Source organism: Salarias fasciatus, chromosome 19 (assembly GCF_902148845.1).
Source record: "Salarias fasciatus chromosome 19, fSalaFa1.1, whole genome shotgun sequence".
NCBI lineage: Eukaryota > Metazoa > Chordata > Actinopteri > Blenniiformes > Blenniidae > Salarias > Salarias fasciatus.
Genome location: NC_043763.1, coordinates 19831 through 46949, shown reverse-complemented (window position 1 = coordinate 46949; position 27119 = coordinate 19831). Strand labels below are relative to the sequence as shown.

Genomic DNA, 27119 nt, shown 5'->3' with positions numbered 1-27119 from the left:
TTTCCTTGGTCAAGCCAATTGTTACAAACTTTCATGCTTTCTCCACCACTGGCATATTATTGCATGTGAGTAAATATAATATGTGTAAAGGAAAATTTACCAGGCATCTCTTACTATTTTTCATCTAATATTCTCACGTTTGCTCTAGTTCAAAATGTTTCAATGACTACCAATGCAGTCTCAATGCAGCCATGATGCTGCCTCAAACCCTCCAACTTTATACAGAGAAGTATGGCAATTATGGCCTGTTTGAAAAGTAATCAATGAAAAGACTTTTTCTGAAGGCATCGATTTCTCTTTAAAACCTTTGCATTCATTGACCTCCTATATTCTGTATTTTATGTTACAAATACAAATAACCGATCCAATAAACCAAATTGAAAAGCCCAAAAGCAGTGGGAAAAAAGATTCGTGAATAAGAGTCAATCTTGGAAACTCGAACATGCATTCTGTTTTCACGCCAGGCTCCAGAACGACAGTCATCAAAGCAGCAGAAGAAACTTGCACAGTCTTTTCCATCTAAACACTCATAAGCATAGTCATCCTCTTCATGATAAGACACAATATTATTCATCTGTAAGAGGGATGTGCCAGGTCGGATATTCACCAGGCTGGGTGCTTTCTGCTGTGGAGGGAATATAAACAGTTACTTCAGAATGTTAAAATTCACAACCTATAATTGCAAATTAGGACACTTTTGAAAATAAAAGGAAAGAAATGGGGCTTTGTACCTGTGTGTTATTGTTAGCTTTAGCTTTCTTGGTCTGTCTGTTGCTGGTGAAGTAGTGCAACGTTCCATACTCCATGAGAGCAGCGAATGTGAAGATGAAGCAGACAGAGACGAACAAGTCCATTGCAGTTACATAGGAAACTTTTGGCAAAGACTTCCTGGAGATCGTGCTGAGGGTCGTCATGGTCAGCACTGTGGTTATACCTGATTGAATTGTAAGAAATATATTAATTCCTTAGTAGTAGAAGGGTACAAAATTATAACTGGCTGCTTGCAATGTACTTAGGAAGCTTGCTTTGAAATGTTAGCTATAATCAGTAAATCTCAGAAAATTATGCTGGCAGATAAATTTGGATAGTTTGTTGAAAAATGGTGTGACGTTTATGAAGATGGGTAACCTGTACAGTTGCTCTAATTCCATGAGAGCTGTCAGGGGCACCAGGTCAGAGAGGTCTGTGTCTTTAGAGGAAAACCAGGAAGGACACTGAAACTATCAGTCCTGTTTTTAACCTCCGCAGGGGAAAATTTTGTTCAGCTCCTCATTGAGTTCACAAGTAGAACTAATTAAAAACAAAATCAATGTGCTTTCAGGGAGTTTCCTCCACCTCTATTGAATATGTGATTATGAAATATTTTAAAAACAATGAGAAAACTTACTGTCTTACTGCAGGTACCAGAATACCAGAGGTATGCAAGTACCAGTATTCACAAAGAAGCAGAAGACCCTAAAAGTGTGTAAGAACTGAAGTGAAGCTCTTGGCTAGGTAAAGCTGAAATATCTTTACCTAATCTGAAAATCTGTTGTCTAACTGTACTTTTGGCGAATTGGTGAGAAGATGGAGTAAATTAAATGCAGACTACATTTGCAATGACTTACTAGACCAGGAGGAGACTGAGAAGACATACGGAAGATTGCTTTTGTGTTGTACTTACAGCATCATTTGAGAGGAATAAAGCTCTTATCACTCTTTAATATTATCAAATAGCATATTATTAAATAGCATTTTCCACATATGGAGGAAAGCCCCCCCTTAAAAAAAAAAAAAAAAGAAAAGAAAAGGAAAAAAAAAACGTGTGTGTTGACAAAATATAGTATCAAACCTAAAGATGTGCGGGCTGGAACAGCATCCTTGTTGATCCAGAAGGAAACCCAGGACAACACCACAATCATGCTACATGGAATGTAGGTCTGTATCGTGAAGTAACCCATTCTTCGGCTCAGGTCGAAAAAGATTGTCATGATTACATATTCGCCTGAAGGTGTAACAAATGTAACACAAGGGAAGCATTAAATTAATCTCTTACTGAAATCTCAACAAAATCAACTCCAAATTAATAATTGATGTTTATTGGTGTAAAAATCTGAGCAGACATTTATTCGTATCCCACCTGATTGAGTGTGTGCCACATCAGAGGTGTTTCTTAAGCCGATGAAGGCAAACTGATAGAGTCTCCAATACCGCTGGTCTGCCACCTCCACTGCCCGTCTCTGCCACCGATACATGATCTCATTCTTGGGATAACCATCTGAAAAACATCCAGCAATAACACAGGCACAGAACTGTGGAATTAGAAACATACTGTTAATGATTGATTCCAACTTAAACCTCACACCTTTCATTCAGGGAACATAACAAGGGACGAGATCATGGCAAGGTAAACAGAAACATTCAAAATGTAGGTGAAGTACCCGGGGTTATGGACAACATGTCCTCAATTGGAGATGGGCACTCCTATCTCCAATTCCGTCACTCGAAATTGAGTGAGATGTTTCAGTATTTGAAACCACTTTGATGAAAATGTAGCAGTCTTGGATTAGATTTAAATTTACTGCCAATCGTTCAAAAGTTGTAGCCATTTTGACAGTTTTCCTCACTTACGACAGAAATTAGAAGAATAATTACTTTAATGGGTTCAAGAAATTGATCCCATTAGAGAAACGTTGGTTTCTTTATTGATTTGATTTTTTTGTGACTCTACTGTATCTTAAGTGTGCCCCGTGGAATGATATTTTTATTTTCCACATTTCTGGATGAGTAAGACCATGATTAGAATGAGAGATAAAGGCACAATGTAAATGGACGATAGCACTCACTGAATGAATTCAAAAGGAGAGGCATACACACTCCACTAAATCTGCCAGAAAAAAATGGGACAATGTGACTTTTCTGGCAGTACAGTGGTGACAGCGGCTTTGTGAGGGCAGCCTCAAGCAGATGAGCCTTACGGCAAGGAGGGATGGGTTTCAGCGACTATGCTAGCAGGCATAGGAGCCCCTCTTTCTGAACAAGCTATGGAAGTTGAAGTCAAGATGATGGATTAAAATAAGAATGGGGAATACATTTAACCACCTACAGCTTGAAAACTCCAGCGGACACGAGTGCTCATCCATTGGAAAGTTATGCAGCTTAAGGTAACACTCCGCATTAATAGTCAACCTGACAAAAACAGAATTGTAACAAAAATCAAGTCTCAGCATTGTTTTTCACCCTTTCATTTGTTACTGAACAAAGTATGAGTAAGTAATGCTTCGGCAAACTGTGTTAACCTTAAAAATTACTACCGTATTTTCAGGAATTTAAGTTGCACTTGTTTCATGGTTTGACTGGTCCTGTGACTTGTAGTTAGGTGCAAATTAAATATTAAAATATATGTAATTTAATATATTTAATTAACAATGACTCTTGTTGTCTTGAAACAAGATATAAACACCACCATCTACAGCCACGAGAGGGTGTTCCAGACTTGTGACAACTATATGCTGCTATCATACCAAAAAAAAAAAATAAAAAAATAAAAAAAATAAATAATTTAAACACAACTAAGAAAGACTGTGGCATATGTCCATTCTGTCAGGGACGTATAATGCACAATCTCATATCCACAGTAGTTGAGATTGCAATCCCATCTAATTCGCAAGTGGCAAGATAGCAACGCAGGTCAACACTTAGCTATCGGCATGAGGTCAGCTGTTACCCTGTTAGCTTAGTAATTTCATGCAGTAACTGTTAGCTTCAACTTTGTGCCCTGTTGGTCAATGAGCTGTGAATCCCTCTGATGGAGTCCTGATGCATCAGCTTCCTCCAGAGTTGTTCAGAAGCAACACTGAAAATTCAGTGATGTGGATGGATCAAAGCTTAGGGAGCTTGCTTACCTGACTTGCTTGTTCTGTTAATTTAGCCTGCTCAGCCTCCCAGGTCTGACTTTAATACTATTATGTCATTTATGTTACTGAACAATGTTAAAGTGGTATTTTGACATCGGGCTGCAAACCCTTTACATCAGTGCTTCTCAGAGTCTTTGACTTTGGTTCGTGACGCATTTCATAATGGGGTACCCACGGAATCTATTAGGAACACCCCACCAACTCCCCGTTTGTTTCATACAAAAGGGAGACATGGCATGGCACTGAGCATCATGGGAAACACCACCAGTGGGGCTGCCCACACTGGAAGAAGTCAAAGATCGGGACTGTTGGGGTTCCAGCGCCTGACCCCCAATCCCGCCAAACCAAGGGAACCCCCACAACAAGGTGGGGAGCCCCCCAGGCCAGCTGGGACAGGAGAACCCGTGCACAGCAAGCCCCGTAGTCAAATGGATCCAACTCCCAGTGTGATGGACAACTCGGGAAACCCTGGAGTTAAACAACTAAAAACTTAAAATATGATATGGTGCAAAGTTAATATCAATTAAGTAAGATAAGATTAAAAAGTAAAAGCAAAAAAGTAAAAAATTAAAAGCACACAATAGAATACAATAAAATTACACAAATAATAATGAAAATAAGAGGAATATATAAGGTCAGTTAAAAGTCTGATGGTGTGTTTTTATACTCCCTAAAGACATCAACAGTCTTTGTGGTCCTGAGGTTCTCCAGCAGGGTGTTCCACGGGACTGTAGAGGCTAAAGGCTGCCTCACCGTGGGTCTTGGTTCTGGCTTTTGAGATGCACAGTGATGATCTTGTGATGATCCCAGGGACTGCAGATGGAAATTAGCACTTGCTAAATCTGGTACAAAGCATCTTTTCTGTTGAAACATTAATGTATTTGTACATGGTCCCTGTCAAATAAATCAATAAACTAAACTAAAAACTAAACAGTAGGCCAGAGGAACCAGAGGAGCTCAGGGCCCACAAGGGTCGACATGGTTGATTACTGGACAACAGGTGGCACTAGTGGCCAAACATCATTATTTTCAATAATAAGATCAATATTAAAGCCGGAAGCGGCATTGGTCGGGACCGAGCCTCCTTGCCGGCCCGCGACCAAGACATCCACCCACTAACATGGGAGCGGTTCGCATCTGTCATCAACTAATACGGAGTTGTTAGCATGTCCCATCAACTTACATGGAGCTGTTAGCATCTGTCATCCACTAACATGGAGTTGTTAGCATGCCCCATCCACTAACGTGGAGCTGTTAGCATCAGTTATCCGCTAACATGGAGTTGTTAGCATGTCCCATCCACTAGCATGGAGCTGTTAGCATCTGTCATCCACTAACATGGAGTTCTTAGCATGTCCCATCCACTAACATGTAGCTGTTAGCATCTGTCATCCACTAACATGGAGTTGTTAGCATGTCCCATCCACTAACATGTAGCTGTTAGCATCTGTCATCCACTAACATGGAGTTGTTAGCATGTCCCATCCACTAACATGGATTTGTTAGCATCTGTCATCCACTAACATGGAGTTGTTAGCATGTCCGTTCCACTAACATGTTAGCTGTTAGCATCAGTCATCCACTAACATGGAGTTGTTAGCATGTCCCGTCCACAAACATGGAGCTGTTAGCTTCTTCCAATCGCTTTTGAGAGTCACTGAATGAAGGCACTGGATGTCAGAGTTTGATTGACAGCTGCTGTCAGCTGTGTAACTGCACTGTATGCCCATATATGGTCATGTCCGTTAGAGTGGAGAGAGGAGAAAATAAAAGCTTCTGTTTGGGAAACAACTGCTCCTTGTTCCATGGATTCTGGATTATTTGCTTATTTCAAGACATGTTTTGGACAAAAGGCTATACTTTCTAGCTTTGCCTGGATGCATACGCTTGTACTGTGGCAGTTTTTGCTGGATTATCTGGATTATGGATCATCTGTGATCAGTTATGAGCCTCCAAAGGTGAGTTGCGCTGTTTACTTAATTTGCTGTATGTTGGACAAATGTGTTTATATTACCCGCTGTGGTAATCACATCTGAAAGTGGTTTATACCAGCGGATTCATGAGAATATCAGCTTTCTAACGGTACATAGTACGTCTGTGGAATATGCAAAATAATTAATAAATGCATCGGGAGAAGTTGACCGGCCCGCCGGCGGGCCGGTCTGAGCTTAAGGGGTTAATGTTTTGATTTACTTCTTCCCATGCGCTCTGTGATGAAACTGACTATTGGCCAATGAACTGCCGAAGCCTACTAGGAACGGTCTTTTTTTGACCAATGAGATGTGTTGTCAAGCCATGTTTGTCAGCTCATTGGTCACAGAACGTCAGAGAGCCGGTGAACAATTTACCGTAAGTTTTCAAAAAAAAGCGCAAGTTCCATTGCTCACGTTTTGACTCTCACAAAAATACGGAACAAAGTGCGTTCCTTTTCAGCTCAATACGGAACGCACACTTTTACATTCAAAGACGGAACAATTCCGTTTTTCAAGGAACGGTTGGCAACTCTATACTAACCACTACAGTTCTTACCCAGAAGCTTGAGCGCCTCCAGCTGTCATCAAAGCTGTGTCAGCCGCTGATCAACGCACTCCAGGCCATTAGCGCCACCGGCGTGCTAACTAGCTTAGCGTGCTAACTAGCTTGGTCCGCCGGGACCGCTATGGCGTCCTCCCCTCTGTCTTCTTTTCTTTCCTGCTCAGTGCGCCGTATGTTGAGTCAGAACCCTGCCTCCCTTGACGATAGGGGTATTTGCGTAAAGTGCAGTGTATTGGCAGCGCTGGAGGCCAGGGTAACCGAGTTAGAGGAGCGGCTGTGCAGATGTGAGGGGCAGGGCAGCGCTAGCTATAGCGAGGTAGTGGCAGGGCTTGCAGCCCGCTCCTGCAGTGAGAGGAGTGTTAGCAAGCCTCGCCCCGCAGCATGTCCCGAGCAGCCGGGGCAAGACCAGGACCGGTTTGTGACAGTCCGGAGGAAGACTAGTGCTAAGCACCGCCACGTAACACTCCAAGAACTGCTTCACGTCTGCAATAGGTTCTCTCCCCTCAGCGACGACACACCGGCTGAACAGGACACCCTGGTGATTGGCAGCTCTATAGTTAGAGACGTGAAGCTGCCAGCGGTGAAGGTTAGGTGTTACCCGGGGGCCAGAGTGGGGGACATCGAGGGGAACCTTAGACTTTTAAAACAGGAAGGTAGGAGATTCCGTAGAGTCGTGATTCACGCAGGCTGTAATGATGCCCGGCGGAGACAATCAGAGGTGCTCAAATTACAAGTAGCCTTGGTGTGTGAATTGGCTAAGTCGATGTCTGATGCCGTAATATTCTCTGGTCCCCTGCCCAATTTGGTCAATGATGAAATGTATAGCCGACTTTCATCATTCAATCGCTGGTTGTCTAGATGGAGTGAGGAAAACGGAGTTATTTTTCTAAACATCTGGTGCACCTTCTGGGGAAAGCCTGGGCTCATCCGCAGGGACGGCATCCACCCAACTTTGGATGGTGCAGCCCTTTTAGCTCACAATATGGCTGATCAGCTTCGTACCCTAAATTGACAAACCAGCTATGAGCCCCGGGCGCAGAGCAGTCGTGTAGAACGCTCCTCTGTTGATCTTGTTGATCCCGTCACTAATCCTGCTCCCGGATTCTTACAAGTCAAGCATGGAGGTTTACCTAGGCAAACAGAGACTGTGTCTGTCCATAGTGCTCAAAGCATTAAAAAAAAGTCAATGGGTAAAAAGCTTAACACCTGTACGAGACAGAATAACTTTTCCAGCAGGAAATACATAAAATGTGATCATTACAGCAATCTCCAATAAATCTCTGTTAGTGAATGACCTTATTGGTGACAATAACATTGATCTCCTTGCTCTAACAGAAACTTGGCTTCAGCAAGATGACTATGTGAGGCTCAATGAATGTACCCCTCCAACCTATGTTAATTTCCAAACAGCTCGATCAACAGGTCGAGGTGGAGGTGTGGCAGTGATATCACACTCCAGTCTTCTTCTTAAACCCAAAACTAATGTTAAATTCAACACTTTTGAAAGCTTAATACTAACGCTTACTTGTCCAAATTGGAAGAATCAAAAAGCTGTGCTATTAATTATTGTGTATCGACCTCCTGGTCCTTACTCTGACTTTTTAACTGAGTTCTCAGAGTTTTTAAGCAATATAGTATTGGCTCATAACAAGATCCTTGTAATAGGTGACTTTAACATCCATGTGGATGATTCTGGTGACAGTTTGAGTAATGCGTTTATTGCAGTATTAGATAGTATCGGTTTCACTCAAAATGTTGATGAATCCACTCATAGTCACAAGCACACCCTGGATCTGGTTTTAACATATGGGATAGAGGTCAGTGACCTAAATGTTCTCCCTCAGAACCCCATACTCTCAGACCATTTCTTAATTACTTTTCAGGTTTTGATTGAAGACTACTTTGCTCAAAAAGATAAAATTCAGCTGATACGGACATTATCTGAAAAATCTGTGGCTCGGTACAAAGAATTGATCCAGCCTGCATTTGCTGCATTATCTTGTGAACTCACAGAAATGAGCTTATTGACCAGTGGTGATAATAGTGATCAGTTTGTTGACAGTACTATGCACTCACTAAAATCTGCCCTTGAGGTAGTGGCTCCGTTGCAGCTGAAAACCAATCGACCCAGGCGCGTTGCTCCATGGTTTAATTCTGAAACCCGTGTTCTCAAACAAAAAACTCGGCAATTAGAAAGACTGTGGCGTAAATCTAAATCGGAACAATCTCTGAAGGCTTGGAAATGTAGCTTGCTAAGCTATAAACAAACTCTTTTTAAAGCCAAGACATTATATTACTCTTGTTTAATAGAAATAAACACAAATAACCCTCGATTTCTGTTCAACACTGTAGCCAGACTGACAAACAGTCATACTGTAGTGGAACCAGTAATCCCAGAATCTTTAAACTGCCATGACTTTCTTAAATACTTTAATGATAAAATCATAACCATTAGAGGTAAAATCAATGAAGCGCTTTCCTCAGAGCAAGCTCAGGGAATCCAGCCACTGCCGCCACCTGAAATACCTGAAATACTAGATAGTTTCTCACCAGTAAATGGGGCTGAGATTACTTCGATTATAATGTCTTCTAAAACTTCGACCTGTCTCCTAGATCCAATTCCAACTAAGCTTTTCAAAGATATTCTTCCAGTTATTTTAAATACGGTCATAACTATAATAAATACGTCTCTAGAAATTGGCTATGTGCCACAGTCATTTAAATTCGCAGTAATCAAACCACTGCTGAAAAAACCTAATCTTGATCCTGATATTCGAGCCAACTACATACAGATCAATATCAAATCTGCCTTTTATTTCAAAAGTCCTGGAAAAAGTCGTGGTTAAACAGCTTCGCCGCCACCTACAGGACAATAGTTTATTTGAGAAATTTCAGTCAGGATATAGAGCTTATCACAGCACTGAGACTGCGTTAGTTAAAGTCACTAATGACTTGCTATTGGCGGCTGACGCAGGTCTAGTCTCAATCCTGGTTCTCCTAGACCTCAGTGCAGCTTTTGATACAATCGACCACAATATTCTCCTGCAGAGGTTAGAATGTGAGGTTGGCATCAGAGGAAAAGCCCTCTGCTGGTTCAAATCCTATTTATCTAATAGGTACCAATTTGTTCACGTTAACCAACAGTCCTCACCGTGCTCCCAGGTCAGTTATGGGGTTCCTCAAGGGTCCGTGCTTGGGCCAATTTTATTTCGGTTATATATGCTTCCTTTAGGGAACATAATTAGAAGTCACGATATCAATTTTCATTGTTATGCAGATGACACACAAATGTATTTATCTATGAAACCTGATCAAACTAATCAAATAGACAGACTCAGTGACTGTATCAGAGAAATTAAATCCTGGATGACTATGAACTATCTCCGTCTTAATCCTGGCAAAACAGAGCTCATTATACTAGGCCCCCATAAACTGAGAGACTGCCTATCTGAACAGATTATCACCTTAGATAACGTCAGTGTATCCTCCTCCTCTACTGTGAGGAACCTCGGGGTCTTATTTGATCAGGATATCTCCTTTAAAGCACACATCAACCTGGCTTGTAAAACAGCATATTTCCACTTGCGCAACATAGCTAAAATAAGAAACATTCTACCTTGAAGCGATGCAGAAAAACTCATCCATGCATTTGTTTCTGCGAGATTGGACTACTGCAACTCCCTTCTTGCAGCCTGTCCAAAAAGTGCATTAAAAAACTTTCAGTTGGTTCAAAATACGGCCGCCAGATTATTAACCGGAACTAGAAGACGTGAACACATTACTCCCGTTCTAAAATCTCTTCACTGGCTTCCTGTCGAGTTTAGAGTTAGATTTAAAATCCTTCTCCTCACTTACAAAATCCTAAATGGGATGGCTCCGACCTATCTCCAAGATGCTTTAACGCCTTATCAACCAATCAGAGCACTTCGCTCTCAAAATGCAGGGTTACTGGTGACTCCTAGAGTCTCTAAATGGACACTTGGTTGAAGAGCCTTTAGCTATCAGGCACCGTTTTTATGGAACCACCTTCCAAGTGGTTCAAAGAGGCAGACACAGTCTCCACATTTAAGGTTAGGCTCAAGACGTTTCTCTTCGATGCAGCCTACGATCAGGTCAGCTCGGGATTCTAAACTAAACTTAACTAAACTTAACTAAACTAAACTAAACTAAACAAAACCAAACCAAACTAAATTAAACTAAACTATCTAAACTATACTAACTAAATACTAGTTTAAATACTAAACTATCCACAAAGCTGCCCTAGGAGCTAGAATGCTGTGGGAAATACGGTGCACTGAGAGCCCTATCATCTAATGTCTGAATGTTATTCCCTTTCGTCCGTTTATTGCTTTTCACCTGCTGTCCCCCCCTTCGAGGGGGAGTCTTCTCCAGTTTCAGTTGCTGACTCCACTATTACGAGGGCCTACGAACAAGCTCCGTCCAGACCGGGAGGACACTCCTGTAGGTGCTGCCCGTGGACTGGCTTCAGTTCTACCTCTGGGATCCGTAGTTCCTGTGCTGGACCGTCCAACGGACTGTACTCAACATAGTCCTAGGCTTTATTTCTTATTGTCCCATGCTAGCTGTTGCCAAAGCTGTCCGTCCCTGGGAGTGGGATCCCTCCATACTGTGATTCTCCCCAAGATTTCTTCTTTTCCCACTGGGTTTTTGGAGTTTTTTCTTGCCGGATGTGAGGGTGTAAGGCGGTGGTTGCTTCGTTTTGTCTCGTTACTGTGAATTTGACATATTAACATTATGCTAATTCACTGTTTTTATTTTTACCAACCAATGTAACATCTTGAAGCCTCTGAGGCAACTGTTGTTGTGATACTGGGCTATACAAAAATAAATTGATTGCTTGATTGATTGATTGATTAAGCAGAGATTTTCAGAAATATTAGCTGATCCTGAAATGATCACTGCTGCTATCCTGCTCCCAAAGTTCTGAACATCATGGACAAGTAATGAAGATGTGCTGAAAGCAGGTATTTTTTTTAAACAATTCCCATTCAGCCACTTTCTTTAATATGAGTTATTATAAAACGCTAAGTCACTAAATCATTGCAAATGCAGACCTGCCAACCTTGGTGAAAATTTTTGAGTACCACTTGCCAGAACACTTGTTGACCGGGGGGGGGGGGGGGGGGGGGGTTCAAAGACTTAACAGATGTTTTTCTGATACACATTACATTGCGGCTGACCGTGCACGTTGTCCCCAGAAAAGAGCTTCAAAATGCTGCTACATGTCCTTTAACTAAGCATTTTTTGCTGTGTGTGCGCATGCGTGCGCGTGTGTTCCATTACTAAAACCTTTATAAAGCCGTCAATACGGTGTTTCAAATTAACTGGTGTCCTTGTTACCTGGTGACTGACTTCCTTTAGCATTTCCTGCTGCTGCTGCTAGTAGCCGCAGATGTTGAAATCAGACTCATAAAAGGTCTGACACGACTTTTTGTCTGGTTTTTCATATCTATCAGCAACAAGGGACGTGAAAGAAACCCAGTCGCCAGTTAAAAGGGACTCAGTTATTCCAAAACACCGGCTCCTCTCCGGTTTCGCGACACTCCTCCTCCGCTAGTTAGCTGCTGTGTTCAGGTGACTGGAACTGCTGCGGAAAAGTGAAACTCGGTCGTTAACACGAAAGCAGCGGTGACAGCTGGACTCAGGAGGGACTCAGGAGACACGTGAAGGAAGCGAGGACTATTTGCACAAAGGAACGACTCTCAGACAGCTGTGAACCGGCTCTCGTCGTTCACTTGAAAGAGCCGTTCAAACGAACGACTCGTTCATTGAACGTCGCAGCACTACAGGCTAGCACATGTTTCCTCCCGGTTCCATAGCTGCGGCGCACCAGCCGAATTTACCGGTATTTTTTTTCAGCGTGACAAATACAATGTGTGCCGTGACTGAGTGACAACACACCGAAATGCGTGACACTTCAGAGCCCTGCTGCTGCATCGTGTCCACGGTCCGCATTTATAACAGCGCTCACAGACGTCTGCAGCTTTTTGCGTAGTTTAATGAGGCGGAGCGTACCAGCGTATTTTGATGTCAAATTGCGTACCTACTACGCAAAATGCGTACAGGTTGGCAGGTCTGCAAATGTATGTTTTTTTGTATAGGTTTGGATTAGCTCAAGATACGTCTGGACCAGGTACCAACACAAAGGTTTGGCAACAGCTCTCCATCATCAGATGATGAGGACTTCTTTGGCTCCATGAAGGCCAACGTCCAGGAAAGTACAAAGCAGCAAGATGCCTACTTAACCAGCACAGGCACAGCATTCGACGTTCTTAAGTCGTTCCCCCATTGTGAACAGTCTCTCTCTGGAGTTAAACACACCTTTACTTGCATCTGCAGCATGCGAGAGACTGTTCAGTACAGCTGGATTGAGCTTCTCTCCTAAAAGAGCATGTCTCCATTCCAAAAACTTTGAAAATCAACTTCTTTTGAATTTGAACCACAATCACCTGTAAAATACTTGCCAAAAGAATTGTCTGTCTTGTTAAAGGGGCATTATGCAGTTTGCTCATTTTATGCAAAACAGCGATCCCCGCAGGCCTTCGGCGTAACTGCAGTACTGTACGTGCACAGAAGAGAGGAACTCCTTCTCGCTCTTTTAGCAGCGCTCGAGTAAAATTTAAGTTTCTTTTGCCTGGTGGAGTCTGTGCTGGAGCTGTGGCAGTGCTAGAAGCCGGTCTTTTCTTACTTTCTGGAAGCTCCATCCTCAGTACTGCTCAGTTGTTGCTGCTAAGCATCTGGTGGAGTAATGGCGGACAAAACAAAACTTAAGGATATCAGGCCAGCGGGAGTGTGCATTACATCAAGCTCAGAGCGATTTGTACCCGAATCACTCATATTGCTGTGCTGTCAGTGCCCTGCACAGGAAAATAGGAGTGACTGCGATCTTGTAGAAATAGCTCTTGCTGCCCATCAGGCAAAGGTGAAAACGTGTGTGGGTGTGAAAAATTGATAATTTAATATTTAAAACTGTGCAGTGCTCCTTCAAATATTATGCCAGAATTGTAAATAATTTACAATTTATGAGCATATAAAGCTTTTGTTTACAATGCTCTGTTCTAAATAAATTTGAGTAGACAGTGTTTTGTCCGGTTCTTATTTTGAATATTTACTACATTCACAATTCACGTTCAATATTTTACATTTTTGCATTTTTTCATCGGAAATACATACTTTTACTTTTTACTTGCAAAGTAAATTTTAAAGCAAATACTTTTGTACTTTTACTGAAGTAGATTATTCCTTGGGTACTTTGACTTTTACTTAAAGGGATACTTTAACATTTTGGCAAATTGGCCCATTTAGTGCAATTCCTTAGTCATTTCGAACAGCATACTTACTTTTTTGTGAGGGCGAGCTATTGTGTATTCAGAGGTGAGTCGGGGAAGGTTTTCGGGACGGACACAATGGAAGTGAATGGTATTTTTGGTTCCCCTCATCAAACTCATCAAATACACAGTCCAACAACCCCAAAACACTTTGGTGGACACGTTATAATCCGCACATTCACTACGCTGTGGAACACCAACAAATAATATTGTAGCGTTACGACACTGAAGCAAATACTGGGAAATACTTTTTCTTTTGAAATCACTACGCCAGACGCCATGTTTAGTAAGTAGTTCCGTCTTAGCAATCTTCGCATAAACAACTCAATCTGGTAATTTTGCACTAATATTTCACAGCGTAGTGAATGTGCAGATTAAAACGTGTCCACCAAAGTGTTTTGGGGTTATTGGATTGTGTATTTGATGAGTTTGACGAGGGGAACCAAAAATACCACCCACTTCCATTGTGTCCGTCCCGAAAACCTTCCCCGACTCACCTCTGAATAAACAACAGCTCGCCCTCACAAAAAAGTAAGTATGCTGTTCCAAATGACTAAGGAATTGCGCTAAATGGGCCAATTTGCCAAAATGTTGAAGTATCCCTTTAAGTAAAAGTCAAAGTACCCAAGGAATAATCTACTTCAGTAAAAGTACAAAAGTATTTGCTTTAAAATTTACTTTGCAAGTAAAAAGTAAAAGTATGTATTTCCGATGAAAAAATGCAAAAATGTAAAATATTGAAGTTTGTAAAATAAAGCTTCCTTTAACTCCTGACTTTGTTTGTTATACTCCTGTTTATGATTAATATCTCTCGTTGCTTAACAGTGTAACACATTGATGTATTTACTGAAAAGAGAACGGAAAAGTGCTAATGATGTGTGTATAATATAATGTAAAACAGTGCATCATGAAGACATGACCAGACGAAAGAGTGAAAGTGTTGTCTGATTACCTGCTTTTCTTCTGAGCTTAGTTCCAAGTAGTTAAACAGTAATTGAAAGGCTGTATAGGAAGGCAGATATGCTAGAACTATTGGTAACACTGTATTTTTCATGGTATTTATATGACAGAAGCAATTTTGCCACATTTTTCTACAGTCCGGATCATCCTGTATTGTCATTTTAACCTTTTTCCAATGCTGCGACTTGCTATATAAAGTCATTCCATGCCAACTACTCTCTTCCACTAATAGTTCCTGAACACTGGCCCCACTATAAACACTCATCTTATGTTGCTTTTTATTAATATTTTAATGTAGAGATAATATGAAAACTAACAGATATTGTCGTTGTAAACACACCATGATGTCATGAAGTACGCTGGTTCCAAGTGCACAATATTGTCAATGCGTTCTCGCCTAGTCGCAAGTCTGTACTCGCAGTCTGAGTGACAAGTGTGTTCTTGCCAAGTACACGGGTACGCGCTGGCGTTCTAAGAATTGAGAAATGGCCCGTCTTTCCCTCTGTGCGTCTGTGTGTGTCTCTGCCTCATCTGGCCTCCCGGCCAATGACCTTCCCTGTGTTCTCTTCACTCTCTTGTGCTGCACCTGTATTGTTCCTATTTATATCTTTGTCAGAACATGCTTTTGTGAGCCAAAATGTAGTTTTTTCAGTTTTTTATGTATGTGTATGTGTATATTTACGTATGTATGTATGCACATACATCTGTCTCGTTTTATTTAGCCATATTTCCACTTGCAAATTAACTAATAAGTACAAAAGCCAAACATAAACCAAGGGTGTCCAGAGTCCGTCCTGAAGGGCCACAGACCTGCATGTTTTCCATGTCTCCCTGCTTCAACACACCTGAATCTCATGAAGATTCATGGCCAAGTCCAGCAGAAAGCCAGGTAACGAGCCTCATTGCAATCAACTGTGTTGAAGCAGGGAGACATGGAGGACATGCAGAGCTGCGGACCTCCAGTAATGGTGTTGGAACCTGTTGAGCAACTTATTATTTAAATGACGATGATGATGATGAGTCTGAATCTGAAGTCATGGTGCTTTTCTTTGTTCTGATTGGTTGCTAAAAACCACTCACCTGCCTCGTCCTCCGGGCTGCCGGCCCTCTCCAGTAATTAAGAGAGAGGGATCAGCTGTTTTGGAGAGTTGAGGCCCTTTGTGTTGAAGGAGTGAGGAGTAACAGTTTTTTCAACCACTCTAAACACGCTATTTATATGTTTTCTTTAGAAAGTCAACCACGGAGAGCCGATATGATTTTGGTTGAAAATAAATATAATCTTTTTTGACATATAGATCTCCGCGAGTGCTTTTTGTTTTAGTGAGTCGCAAACCTCCTCCATGAAGACAAGACAACTCTTTTGACATCTTTTTTCAAGACTACAAGGGCCACAACAAATGGAGTTTGACACCCCTGACATAAACAGTAGTCGAATGGAGTCCTCAGCTGTGTCCGAATGTCCACACTATTCACTATATAGGGCATTACATAGTGAATTGTAGGGCTGTCTGAATGTCCAGATAGCAAAAAAGAAGGGCACTAGAAATTTCCCACAATGCATCTCGAAAAGTAGTGAGCATTGATGGTCCCCAGATGGCTCAATATGACCCATCATGCATTGCGAATCACCATGAAATTGACGGAAGAGCAGCAATGCGAGCCGGGAATAATTTAACAATACATTTTTGTTTATTCTTCAATGGTTAGAAAGATGACAAGGAAAGTAAAATGCAGAATAAGAGCACATTAAAAAAAATATATTACAAATGTTTTTTGTGTCGTGGAATTAAGTCTGCGCGAGCCGGTGCGTCTGGTTACCATGGTACAGGCCGGGGGTCACGTGACTGAGGGTAAAAGTAGGGAGCTGCGTGTCCGAATCGCCAACGGATTCAGGGCACTATATAGTCCACTATGTGGTCCAGCACTATATAGTGATTGAGGAACAGTGTGGACATTTGGACACAGCCCTTGACTGATCAACATCAAATATATCTAACATTATCTTGTCCCGGGCCCAGGCAAAACCGTCAGCTGGCCTGCTCCAATTAAGCATATAAACCTCCAAACAGTATTCACAAAGAACTCAAAATGCCTTAAAATGTTCGCTCACAACACACACAAAATGTTATTTAAATTATAAGACCCTAAATACTGAAAACATGCATCCCTGAAAAGGGGAAAATCGATGGTTTGTGGCATAAGCTCAGCTCCTCGCGGTCTCTGAGACATAACTAATTGAGCGTCATTGGCTTTTCACAGGCTCACAGATGAACTCAACACAGGTATCCAAAGTCACTTTTAATCAAAAACCTAAAACAAAGTCCCTTAATGGACATTTATGTGTGAGAAATGAGGTATGTGATGTGAGAGCATGTGAATCCAATCAAACGTGTGAATCCCAAGGCGATGGAGTCGGCTGCTATGGTTAATATACCGGCCTCCTCTGTTGCTCTGTTTTATTGTGTTGTGGAATAACTTGCCATTCTAAATCATATGTTTTTTCTAAGTCTTCGAATTTGTGACATAAATATCTAAATAAATGCAACTTATGGTAGTGTGACTCACATAAGTTTTTCGGAAGATGTAGTCTGGTGGGAATTATATTCCGGAAAATACGGTACACAAACATACGAATACATAAACCATAGTGCTGAACAAACAAGTATTGTTACAGGGATGATAACTCAGCAATAGAAAAGAATGAAAGCCAAATAGACGAGCATGCAGTGTGCATAACTGTCCTACCTCAGTGTGTACATGACTCTCCCATTGCTCCATAGCCTCAGGAGACGGTTAGGAGTTGTAATCCAGTGTGCATCAGATTTTCGGGAATTTCTGAAGAATGTATCAGGGATCCAGATTTTGCCTACCATGTTACTGTTTAGCATGAGCTGTTTCATTGAGCTATTGAACTTTAGCCGGCTATCATACCATGTCTGGGCAAAGAATATGTCAATGGTGTATTCCTGCAACAGAATTATGAAAATTATCTGACAAAAATTTTAAGACCAACAAAAAAATCACATGAGAATCACTGGCACTCATCTCTTCTACTTTTACTACATAAAGATGCAAGTTCAATCATTCCTCATTCATCATACATCTAAAGTAGTAGCAACAAACATGACTATGTTGAACTCTGAAAAACTGTCAATATTGTTTAAAGGTGCAATAAGTAACATAACATTTTTCCCCCTCCCCCTCGGAGAGTGGTGCAGTTGCCAATTTAGAGGAGATTAGGGCATGTCTAGCATCGCACCGGAGGTGTGCAGCTCACAGCCAGTGGTGCAGACATAAAATTTGGAATACAGCGCTGCTTGTTTGGCAACTTTGGGAATTCACATATAATTGGCTCTGGGACCAGGAAGTAGTCACAGGACAGCACTGCCCACCGGAGTTATTTCAGCCCTTACCTCATTTTGATGGAGAACACATTTTGCTTAAGTAGAATAACAGGTGACAAATGGGAATGTTTTTAATTATTTTTATAATAAATTTCATATTTACAGCTCCTCCCAAAGTTATATTACCGTCACCGAGCTCAGCTTATGGAGGTAGAAAATGAAAACGAAAAAAAAAATATTATCAAACTTTTCTTTTAATTCTAAAACACAATCTTTCATGTCAGTGAAATCCCAGTAACATTTCTAATATCCTCAGAATAAATCTTACTGTTAAAAATAAGAAAGCTGATGTTCAAAGATGAAATAAGTAATATTATGTCATGTAACATGCTTCCCCCCTCCCCCTTCTCCTCTCCAGAGAGCATCAGGCAGATTGCCAGTTTGGAAGGCTTTAAAGCAACACTAAGGAACTTTCAGTTTTTGTTGATTTTGGCGGCGCCAGTGGACAAAAGCGGTAGTGTTTTGCCGAAGGAATACTACAGTTCCCATGAGGCCTAGCACGTGGCGTGGTAAAATGCTGCTCCCGGTGGCATGCTGTCGGACTGAACTCGCCTTCATTTGTTTCCAGTGGCAGTGGGAAGGATGGATAGCGACGAGGTAATGAATGTAATGGTGGCTAAAAAATGTTATATCATGATGTGACGCATGCCGTAAAGCAGTCCGCACATTTGGAGTGTTTTAGTGTGCAGGGTTCCTACCACGCTCTTAGTCCAAGTGAAAGCAATACTGACGCCTTCAGCCCGTGACAGAGGGGTCATTCAACTAGTTGTAAGTCGATGTATCATCACAAATGATATTAAAATGTTTTATTAAGGTTGAAAAGTTCCTTAGTGTCGCTTCAAATGAGTTTAGGCAGTTCAGGTGTGTCGCCTTAGTGGCGTGGGGTGCACATGGCCTGAGTCTCCAGTGCACGGTGCGCATGCACACGGCGGGTGGGCTGACAGCTCAGTCATAAAATACAGATTGCTGCGCTGCTCGTTTGGCAGCCTCGGGGCCTCATATAATGATTGGCTGTGGAACACGGAAGTGTGACAGTCTAGCCGTGCCTACTGAAGTTTTTCTGTCCCGGAATGCTCATTTTGAAATAAAAAAAAAGAACACGTTACCAAGACATTTATTGATGGACAGATTGCAGGAATTTTTTTTTTTCAATGGCAGGCAAATTTTCTTTCTTTATTTATTTTTTTGCTAGTAAATTACTTATTGTACCTTTAAAATTAGAAACAGCTGATGAAATGGTAAAAAAAAGCAATAATTGATCTTTTTTTTTGGTATATCAGGTCAAAAGTAAAGGAAACCTCACCATGTTGATGGGGTCGACTGGTCCAATGCTGTTGACATACACTGCTGTTTCGATGACTGTCGGCCTCACTAAGAAAATAAAAGAAGTGCAATTGCAATGAATTATACAGCATCAACCTAAAAACAGGTACCATATAACAAAATACCTGTTATTAGCTTTTCTTTTCTTCTCACACAATTAGATTCCAGAAAAAGGTCTTTATTTCTCCATTTTTGGGCAAAAAAAAAAGAAAAGTTCAAGCTCTTCCATCCACCAATCGTCTACCACTTATGTGGCCAGGTTGCGCTGGCAGCAGTCGAAGCAGGGAATGCCCATACTCCCCTGTCCCCAGACACTTCCTCCAGCTCTTCTAGGAGGATCCTGTGGTGTTCCCAGGCCAGCTGAGAGACATAGGGCTCCATTTTCATAGAGGAGTGCAGGGTGGCAAAGGGTCGCACAGGCTGCCCAATGTTAATTTTGACAGGTGCAACAGGCATTTGGTGCAAAGCCATTTTGTTGACCGGTCAGCTTCACTTGCGCCAAGATGAGTGGGTTCGTGCATCAGGGTGTTTTGTGCCAAAGAAGTGCACACAAGGTGCACTGAAATCTCACCACCTCCAACCACAGGTTGCCAACCCGGGTCGCCAAGCCTCCCTCCTCCAAGCTGCTTAGTTTCATATACTGAGATTTAATGCCAAAGTTAATAAAACATATTCATGTTTTTGATTTTGTGTCATTACATGCCAAAAGGATCATGATTCAATTGGGTATAACAAGTTAATTTCACAAGCAAACAAGGGCAATGTGTAATTTCAGCACAGGTGCTTCTGCTGTCGTTATACAGTTACACAGCTTCAGTATTCATCTATCTATCATGTAAGTATCTCTCCACACCACTCATCTTTATTATGCGGTGTCTGTATATAGGTTACGAGAGTTACCTTTTAGGGAAAATTTTGAGCCACACTTGGCCCTGGTCTACCAAAATAGAGTCCGCAATCTCTCCAGCATATCCTAGGTCTTCCCTCAGGCCTCCTCCCAGTAGGACATCAAGGAGCCATCCGAAACAGGTACCCACCTTAGCTGGCTCCTCTTGATGTGGAGGAGTAGTGGCTCTACTTTTAAGTCCTCCCTAGTGACTGAGCTCCTCAACCTATCTCTAGGGACCCAACGATCATGACCAGATTGACCGGTAAAGTGGGACCATCACCTTTCAACTCAATACCCTCTTCACCACGATGGACTGATACAATGACCGCATCACTGCATATTCTGTATCATTCTGCCTGTCGATGTCACATTCCATCCTTTCCCCACTTGTGAACAAGACTAAAAGAATTCTTCCACTTCAAACAGGGACTCTCCGCTATCCCGGGGAGGGCAGACCACCTTCTTCAGGTTGAGGACCATAAACTCGGATTGGGAGGTGCTAATCTTTATTCCTTTCACTTCACATTCAGCTGCAAACCACCCCAGTGCATGCTGTAGGTCTTGACCTACAGCATTGGTTCAATGAAGCCAACAGAACATCATCTGCAAAAAGCAGAGATGAAATCCGATGGTCCCTGAACCAGACCCCACCTCCGGCTCCTGGTTGTACTGAGAAACTCTGTCCTTAAAAATTATAAGCAGAACCGGTGACAAAGGGCAGCCCTGCTGGAGTTCAACATGCACCAGACTTACTGCCGGAAATGCAAACCTCCTATTTCAGTCTTATAGAGCAATGGGCCCAGGACTCTGTTCTCCTGAAGCACCCTGCACAAAAGACACCACGAGGGACATGGTCGAACGCCTTCTCCAAATCCACAAAACACATGTGAACTGTTCGGACAAACGCAAACAAACCCTTGAGCACCCGATGGAGCATGTAGTGTTACGCTGGGAACGCACTGGACGCGGAAGTGTAGCGGAGGCGCCGCGCGCTGCGCACGTCTCCGCGCCGGCGCTTGGCTGTTCGCACTGGAGGCGTATCTGCTGCCTGCGCTTTCCGCGATGGTCACACATCGACTGCACTCGGCTGGATCTGTCTGCTCTTGGTTTTCACATTTGTTACCTTTGTCTCGCTCTGCCAGGATGCATGTGTGTGTTCTGGTGACTTGTGGAGAGACTTTCTCCTCCTGTCCTCTTTTTTTCTGCATCACGCGAATCTCTGTCGCTGTGTGTGTGTGTGTGTGTGTGTGTGTGTTTGATTGGGTGTGTACATGCGTATGTCTGTTTGTGTGTGTCCATCTCTCTTGTGATTAGACCCAAGTGACAGATGGACGAGCAACACAGTAACTAATCGTCATTTTATTTATTTAATTTTGAAAATTGACCGGATTCTCTTGCCTTTTCTGTTTCCGACTTCCTGTCTGGTCCGATCTGCTGGATCCAGCTTGACAATCTCGCTGCTCGCGGCTCGCGTGAAAAATACAACGAAGCGGAGCGGGCTCGCTGCAGAGCGCGGCGCCCCCCTGCGCGTTGTGTGCGGCCAGTCAGATAGGTTAACATGGGAGGCGATCAGAAGCGCCGTCCGTGGTGCTACCGTGCGCGGCGCTACCGTGCGCACCGTGCGCGGCGCTTCCGCGTCCAGTGCGTTCGGGCCGTTGGTCCAGTGTTCCACGACCGAGAGGAAAACTGCATTGTTCCTCTGGGATCCGAGGTTTGACTATCAGTCAAATCCTCCTCTATAGGTACCCTGGAATAGACTTTCCTGGGGGACTGAGGAGCTGAGGAGTGTGATCCCCCTATATTTGAAGCACACCAAAAAAAAAAAAAAAGTCATTCATCTCGATACAAAATTGCAAATTAAGACAGATCGCACACAGACCAGTCTAAATAAAAAAAATATAATTACTGCTCCTTTTCCTCCTTGGCCCAGTGCAGCTTTTTTAAAAAGGGGAATCACGGGGGTGCAACTGAGCACCGTATGGGCAAGAGGAGTTTTACTGGTGTTGCTCACTATGCAATCATCATTTAGGTTAGTGATAATTTATATAATTTGCATGATATCATGATCTAATCATCCATCAGGCCTTTTTTCAAATCAACTGGTCTAACAGCTGAGTCAAACACAGATATCAGCTCACTGAGTATCTTCCTTACTGTTAATTTTCATTGGAGGACTTTCTCTTTGTTGAAAGTGTTCAGTAAAACAAATACGAGGGCGTACCCAAAAGTTCCCGGAATTTGACTTTAACTTTTTATTTCTGACATTTCAAAATAAAACATCACCGTTGCCTTCAAAATAATCTCCATCCGCATTAATGCAGCGCTCCAGCCGTGTCTCCCACTTCACGAATGTGTCGTGACACCTGTGCGTAATTGTGCCATTTTTTGCCGGCTGCGATTTTTCTGTCACCTCCTCCACATCTGCAAACCGCCGTCCCTTCAGCTCCTTCTTCAACTTGGGGAACAAGAAAAAGTCACTCGAGGCTACATCTGGCGAATCAGGCGGATGGGAGAGGAGATTCATCTCATTCTTCTCCAGAAACTGCGTGAGGCGCAGCGCCGTGTCCGCTGGCGCTCTGTGGTGGTGGATCAACCGGCTCCACTCCGCCACGACGCTCTGCTTCCTCCTCACATCCTCACGGAGCGTCTGAGGACTTCCTGTAGTAGTCCTGATTTGCAGTCTGACCTGGAGGGACAGACTCGCTGTGGACGAGACCCTGGACAGCAAAGAAGCAGCTCAGCATTGTTTTCGCGGCTGAGCGGACCTGACGCGCCGACATCTGGCCCTTCTCAAACCCCCGAACCACTCATGGACCTGAGTCTTCCCCAGAGCATCATCCTTGTAGGCTTGCTGCAACAAGGTGAGTGTTTCTGCTGCTGTTTTTTTTCCAGCAAAAAGCAGAATTTAATGTTTGCAAGCTGCTCTGGCTTCCCAGTCAATGTCGCCATTTTGGAAATAATCGCAGACCGCAGCTGCACTCTGTTGCTATATATAGCGCCTGACAGGCGTCAGTGTCACTCTGGGAGCTCAGCTTTTTCACAGATATGCATGAGGCTTACCTGCAGCACATCTGATGGTCAGAAGTCGAAACTCATTATTATTAGTATTGTATGACCTAATTCCAGTTTCTTTTGGGTACCCCCTCGTATGTGCAGGACTCCTGGGGTTCACAAAAAAGAACACTTCCCAGAGCAAAAGCATTGCACTTATGCCTGACATACTTAAATGGACAGATCAGCTTTAAGAGAATACGACCAATGTTTATAATTAGAGCCTGCTGAGTATCAGCAAGGATGTATTGTTTTCACCATGTCTGTTTTGTCTGTCTGTCCATCCGTTTGTTTGTCTGGATGTAACTTATTATTTTGTGACCCCCCAGGACACCCTTGAAAAAGAGGTTTCTAATCTCAACGGGACCTACCTGGTTAAGTAAAGGTTAAAGAAAAGAAAAGAAAATGTCACAATGCCCCTCTGCAACTTTTTATAGGGTCAAAACCAAGTCGGAACCCTACCAGGGCATGGTCCCCAGCTTAGCCAATGGGTTTCGTTCGGCATAAATTTGTTTGTCTGTCTGATGAGCTGGACAGATGCCTCGGCAGGCACTGCAAGGGCAATCACACAGCCCACGGCCTGAACATCAGTTTGATCCCCTTGCATGAGGGTTTCTACTGTGTTTAGACACTGTCTTTTTAACATGATCTACTATGCCTTTGTTCTTTGTAACCACATTTCATCTGAAAGTAGCACCAAGTTTAATTGTTTTGTAGCTCCATCTTCCCATGATTGTGCAATTTTATCATCAAAGGACATAACCCAATCATTTGATTTTTTTCAAGCTTCAATTCGGTGGTGCTCAGTGGCTTGGTATGCAGCCTTCTGTGTTGTTGTGGATGTAATACAAGATCACAGTGTGGACTTGCCCTGTTCAACTCAACTCATCTTTAAGCTCAAGTCTTCTTTATATTTAGAGTCATTTCATCGCAAACACACTCACACAGAACCCAACAATGCTGTATTAACTTGGGTTACCTCCGATGTCAGGTCGCAGTTTGTTGTCGTAGCCTTGCAGTAATTTATTGAGGATCAGTGTCACATCACTCTCATAGACTTTTGGTGATAAAACCCAAGTCTTATTAATAGGCACATCTTCATAATCCTCTTCTTCTTGCTTACTGGGCCCAAAAGCTGAACTGTGGAAAACAACAAACACAGTGTCCCACACATATGTACTTTTAGTGTATATAATAGTGATGCATTCATTTGTAACAAATACACATGTCTAAATATTCTGGCAGGATGAAACCAATGATATGATATCATGATATCAGGTACTTCACAAATTTTGCAGGACAAGCATTTTAATAAGTCAACATCAAAATATTGTATAGAATGTTCAGTATTTATTGTTAATCTTAACATAAGATGACTTTGCTATCACCTCTTTATTACCGACTAAGCAAGAGCAATTCTACTCTATTATTTATTTTTAATTTGGTTATTCAAAATGAAAAAAGAAAATTAGAAAAAAAAGACAGATTTCACAAAAGGGATGATGCTCAAATTGTAATTTATGTTCCACACTTTAGATTCAGAGTCATCTCGTGGTCAAATACAGTTACTGCCATGTTCAACCTTGAACATCCTGCTTGTTCACCCAGACATTAGGCATTACATGCTGAGAGCTGCTAAAGGTGCAGTGATGTCCAGGGGGCACCACAAATGCGACAAGAGTTCACCTTCAAGGTTGTAGCGTTAGTAGAGCAAATGGGTAGCTGAACCTTGCATAGAAGTTAGATTTATTTATTTCAACAGGAATAAAAATCACACCCCTCAAATGTCATGGGGGTTTGACCAGCTGTCTGGTTCTCCAGTCCTCATGCTGCACAGTAAACATCTTTTAACCCATCAAATCAGTAAATGAAGTAATAGTCATTACGAAGCAGAGCAGGGTGGGTCATATCAATCAACTACTACAACACTGATCAGTTCTGAGGATTATTACAACAAGGTGTGTGCACTGCCCTAATAGGCACTTTCATTATTTGTTTTATTTACATCTGATTTGCGAACATTTTTACTGTTTTTAATGGTCACCCCTTAATATATCACATTTTCAGCACCAGTTATCACAGTACTTGTTGTCTAATACATGTTAAATGTTACTTTACGTTACTTCAGTGTTGAAGTATTTCCTATATATAGTGCATATGTCTATCTTTAATGTATCATTCATAGTTGTTTCCTGGTTTTTTTTTTTGTTTTGTTTTTTTATCACACTGAGCATCTGTCCATCCATTTGTCTGTCTGTCTCTGTTTGTCTGTCCTTTATTAGTCCCTCTGGGACTAATAAATGATTTTCAACTTCAAGTACACATTGTTATTATCATTCCAGCACAACACTGCAGTTTACTGCTTTTTTGAGACTGCAAATCAACATTTGACTATAATCACAAGAAAGATGTCTGTAAAGTAATATGCATATCAGAAGAAATAGATTGTATATTATGCATATTTGCATATTATGCAACATTTGCATGTTTCTGTTTTTTGTGTTATTCTAAGCATGTTAGCAGGGTAAATCAAAAGACAATAGTAAAAAACAACAATGCTATTGGATTTCTTATGTATAAAATCCCACCGGGGGCACCACATAGATCAAGATGTCCAGGGCCAGTCCTGCACTCTATACACGTATCCAGTCCATCAAAAGGCAAATACATGCACATTCAGATACACTTGAAAATCAATCAAATGTAAATGCAAACTATGTTGCTGTTGGTGAATTTTAAAAAGTATGCATTGGGTAAACAGATATCATACTCATTAAATAACCTGTGGCCTTCATGATAATGTGCAGCCTTAATCAATACAGTCCAGCTTCAGATTGAAGGCAAGAGCCTGAAAAAGACGATATCTGTACGATTTAACACTAACGGAGCTGCCTCCAGTCTTCATGACAAACAGATTTTCATTCGCATCCACAAACACTCACCAGAGGCCGAGTAGCGTGAAGAGCAGCCATGGTTTTATGGCCTTTTCCTGCAGTGCTATGAAAAAAAGACACTTCATTCTCTTCTTCAAAACAAGGAAAAGACGACAAGGTTTTCCAGAACAAAGAAATCAGGCTGCTTCTGTCATCAAGAACGCGCCTGTGCGTCTCTGACGGTTCAATGCAGCGCCCGGAGGTGCAGAGAACTGCTGGATGGAGGGGGGGGAGGGGCTGAAGGGGGACGGCTGGATAGAGGAGGGAGGGGCTGAAGGGACATGGCTAAATTGAGGGAGGAGGGGGTGAAGGGGAATGGTTGGATGGAGGGGGGATGGGATGAAGGGGGACAGCTGGATAAAGGGGGGAGGAAACGGGACGCCTGGATTTAAGAAGAGAATGGATGGAGGGGGAGGATGAAGGGAGTGCTGGATGGAGGGGGTGGCAGGTGAAAAAGGAGCAAGGATACAGAGATGCTGAGCATGCTGGAGTCCATCTGCAGTGCTGCTAACAGGCTCCTGACAAAGGCTTTCTCTCTTTTAAAGGTGAACTTCATGTTTTCTGTGGTTCCCTCTGCTGCTGCATTACAGCTCTCGGTGGAGAACACATGGCATTCACACTGCGGTAAAAATCTGAGAGCAAAGCATGCTGTTTCTATGTGAGCCGGAGCCCAGCAAGACTATTAAAACATACACTATAATACAGGGTGCAGCCTTTAATGCAGTTTAATTAGGGAGATGGACCAAAAAAATTATTATAGGAGGAAATGACACGGGACC

At 42.4% G+C, this 27119-nt stretch overlaps 1 protein-coding gene across 1 annotated transcript; it reads right to left on the bottom strand.

The window, feature by feature from the left end:
* Positions 1 to 343: 343 nt before the first annotated feature.
* On the bottom strand, positions 344 to 26426 carry gabrg1 (gamma-aminobutyric acid type A receptor subunit gamma1). The gene is made up of 9 exons (XM_030116578.1): positions 26350 to 26426; positions 24387 to 24547; positions 19448 to 19515; positions 17486 to 17706; positions 3086 to 3168; positions 2120 to 2257; positions 1832 to 1984; positions 732 to 934; positions 344 to 625 (listed from the first exon to the last, which is right to left on the bottom strand). The coding sequence occupies exons 1-9, from the start codon at positions 26424 to 26426 to the stop codon at positions 344 to 346; spliced, it is 1386 nt and encodes a 461-aa protein (XP_029972438.1).
* Positions 26427 to 27119: the final 693 nt, after the last annotated feature.

Coding starts and splice junctions, on each gene's coding strand:
- gabrg1 (XM_030116578.1), bottom strand. CDS start 26,426: ATGAAGTGTCTTTTTTTCATAGCACTGCAGGAAAAGGCCATAAAACCA. Junction 19,516..24,386: donor ACTGCGACCTGACATCGGAG/GTAACCCAAGTT, acceptor TTATTTTCTTAG/TGAGGCCGACAGTCATCGAA. Junction 935..1,831: donor TCCAGCCCGCACATCTTTAG/GTTTGATACTAT, acceptor CAATTCAATCAG/GTATAACCACAGTGCTGACC.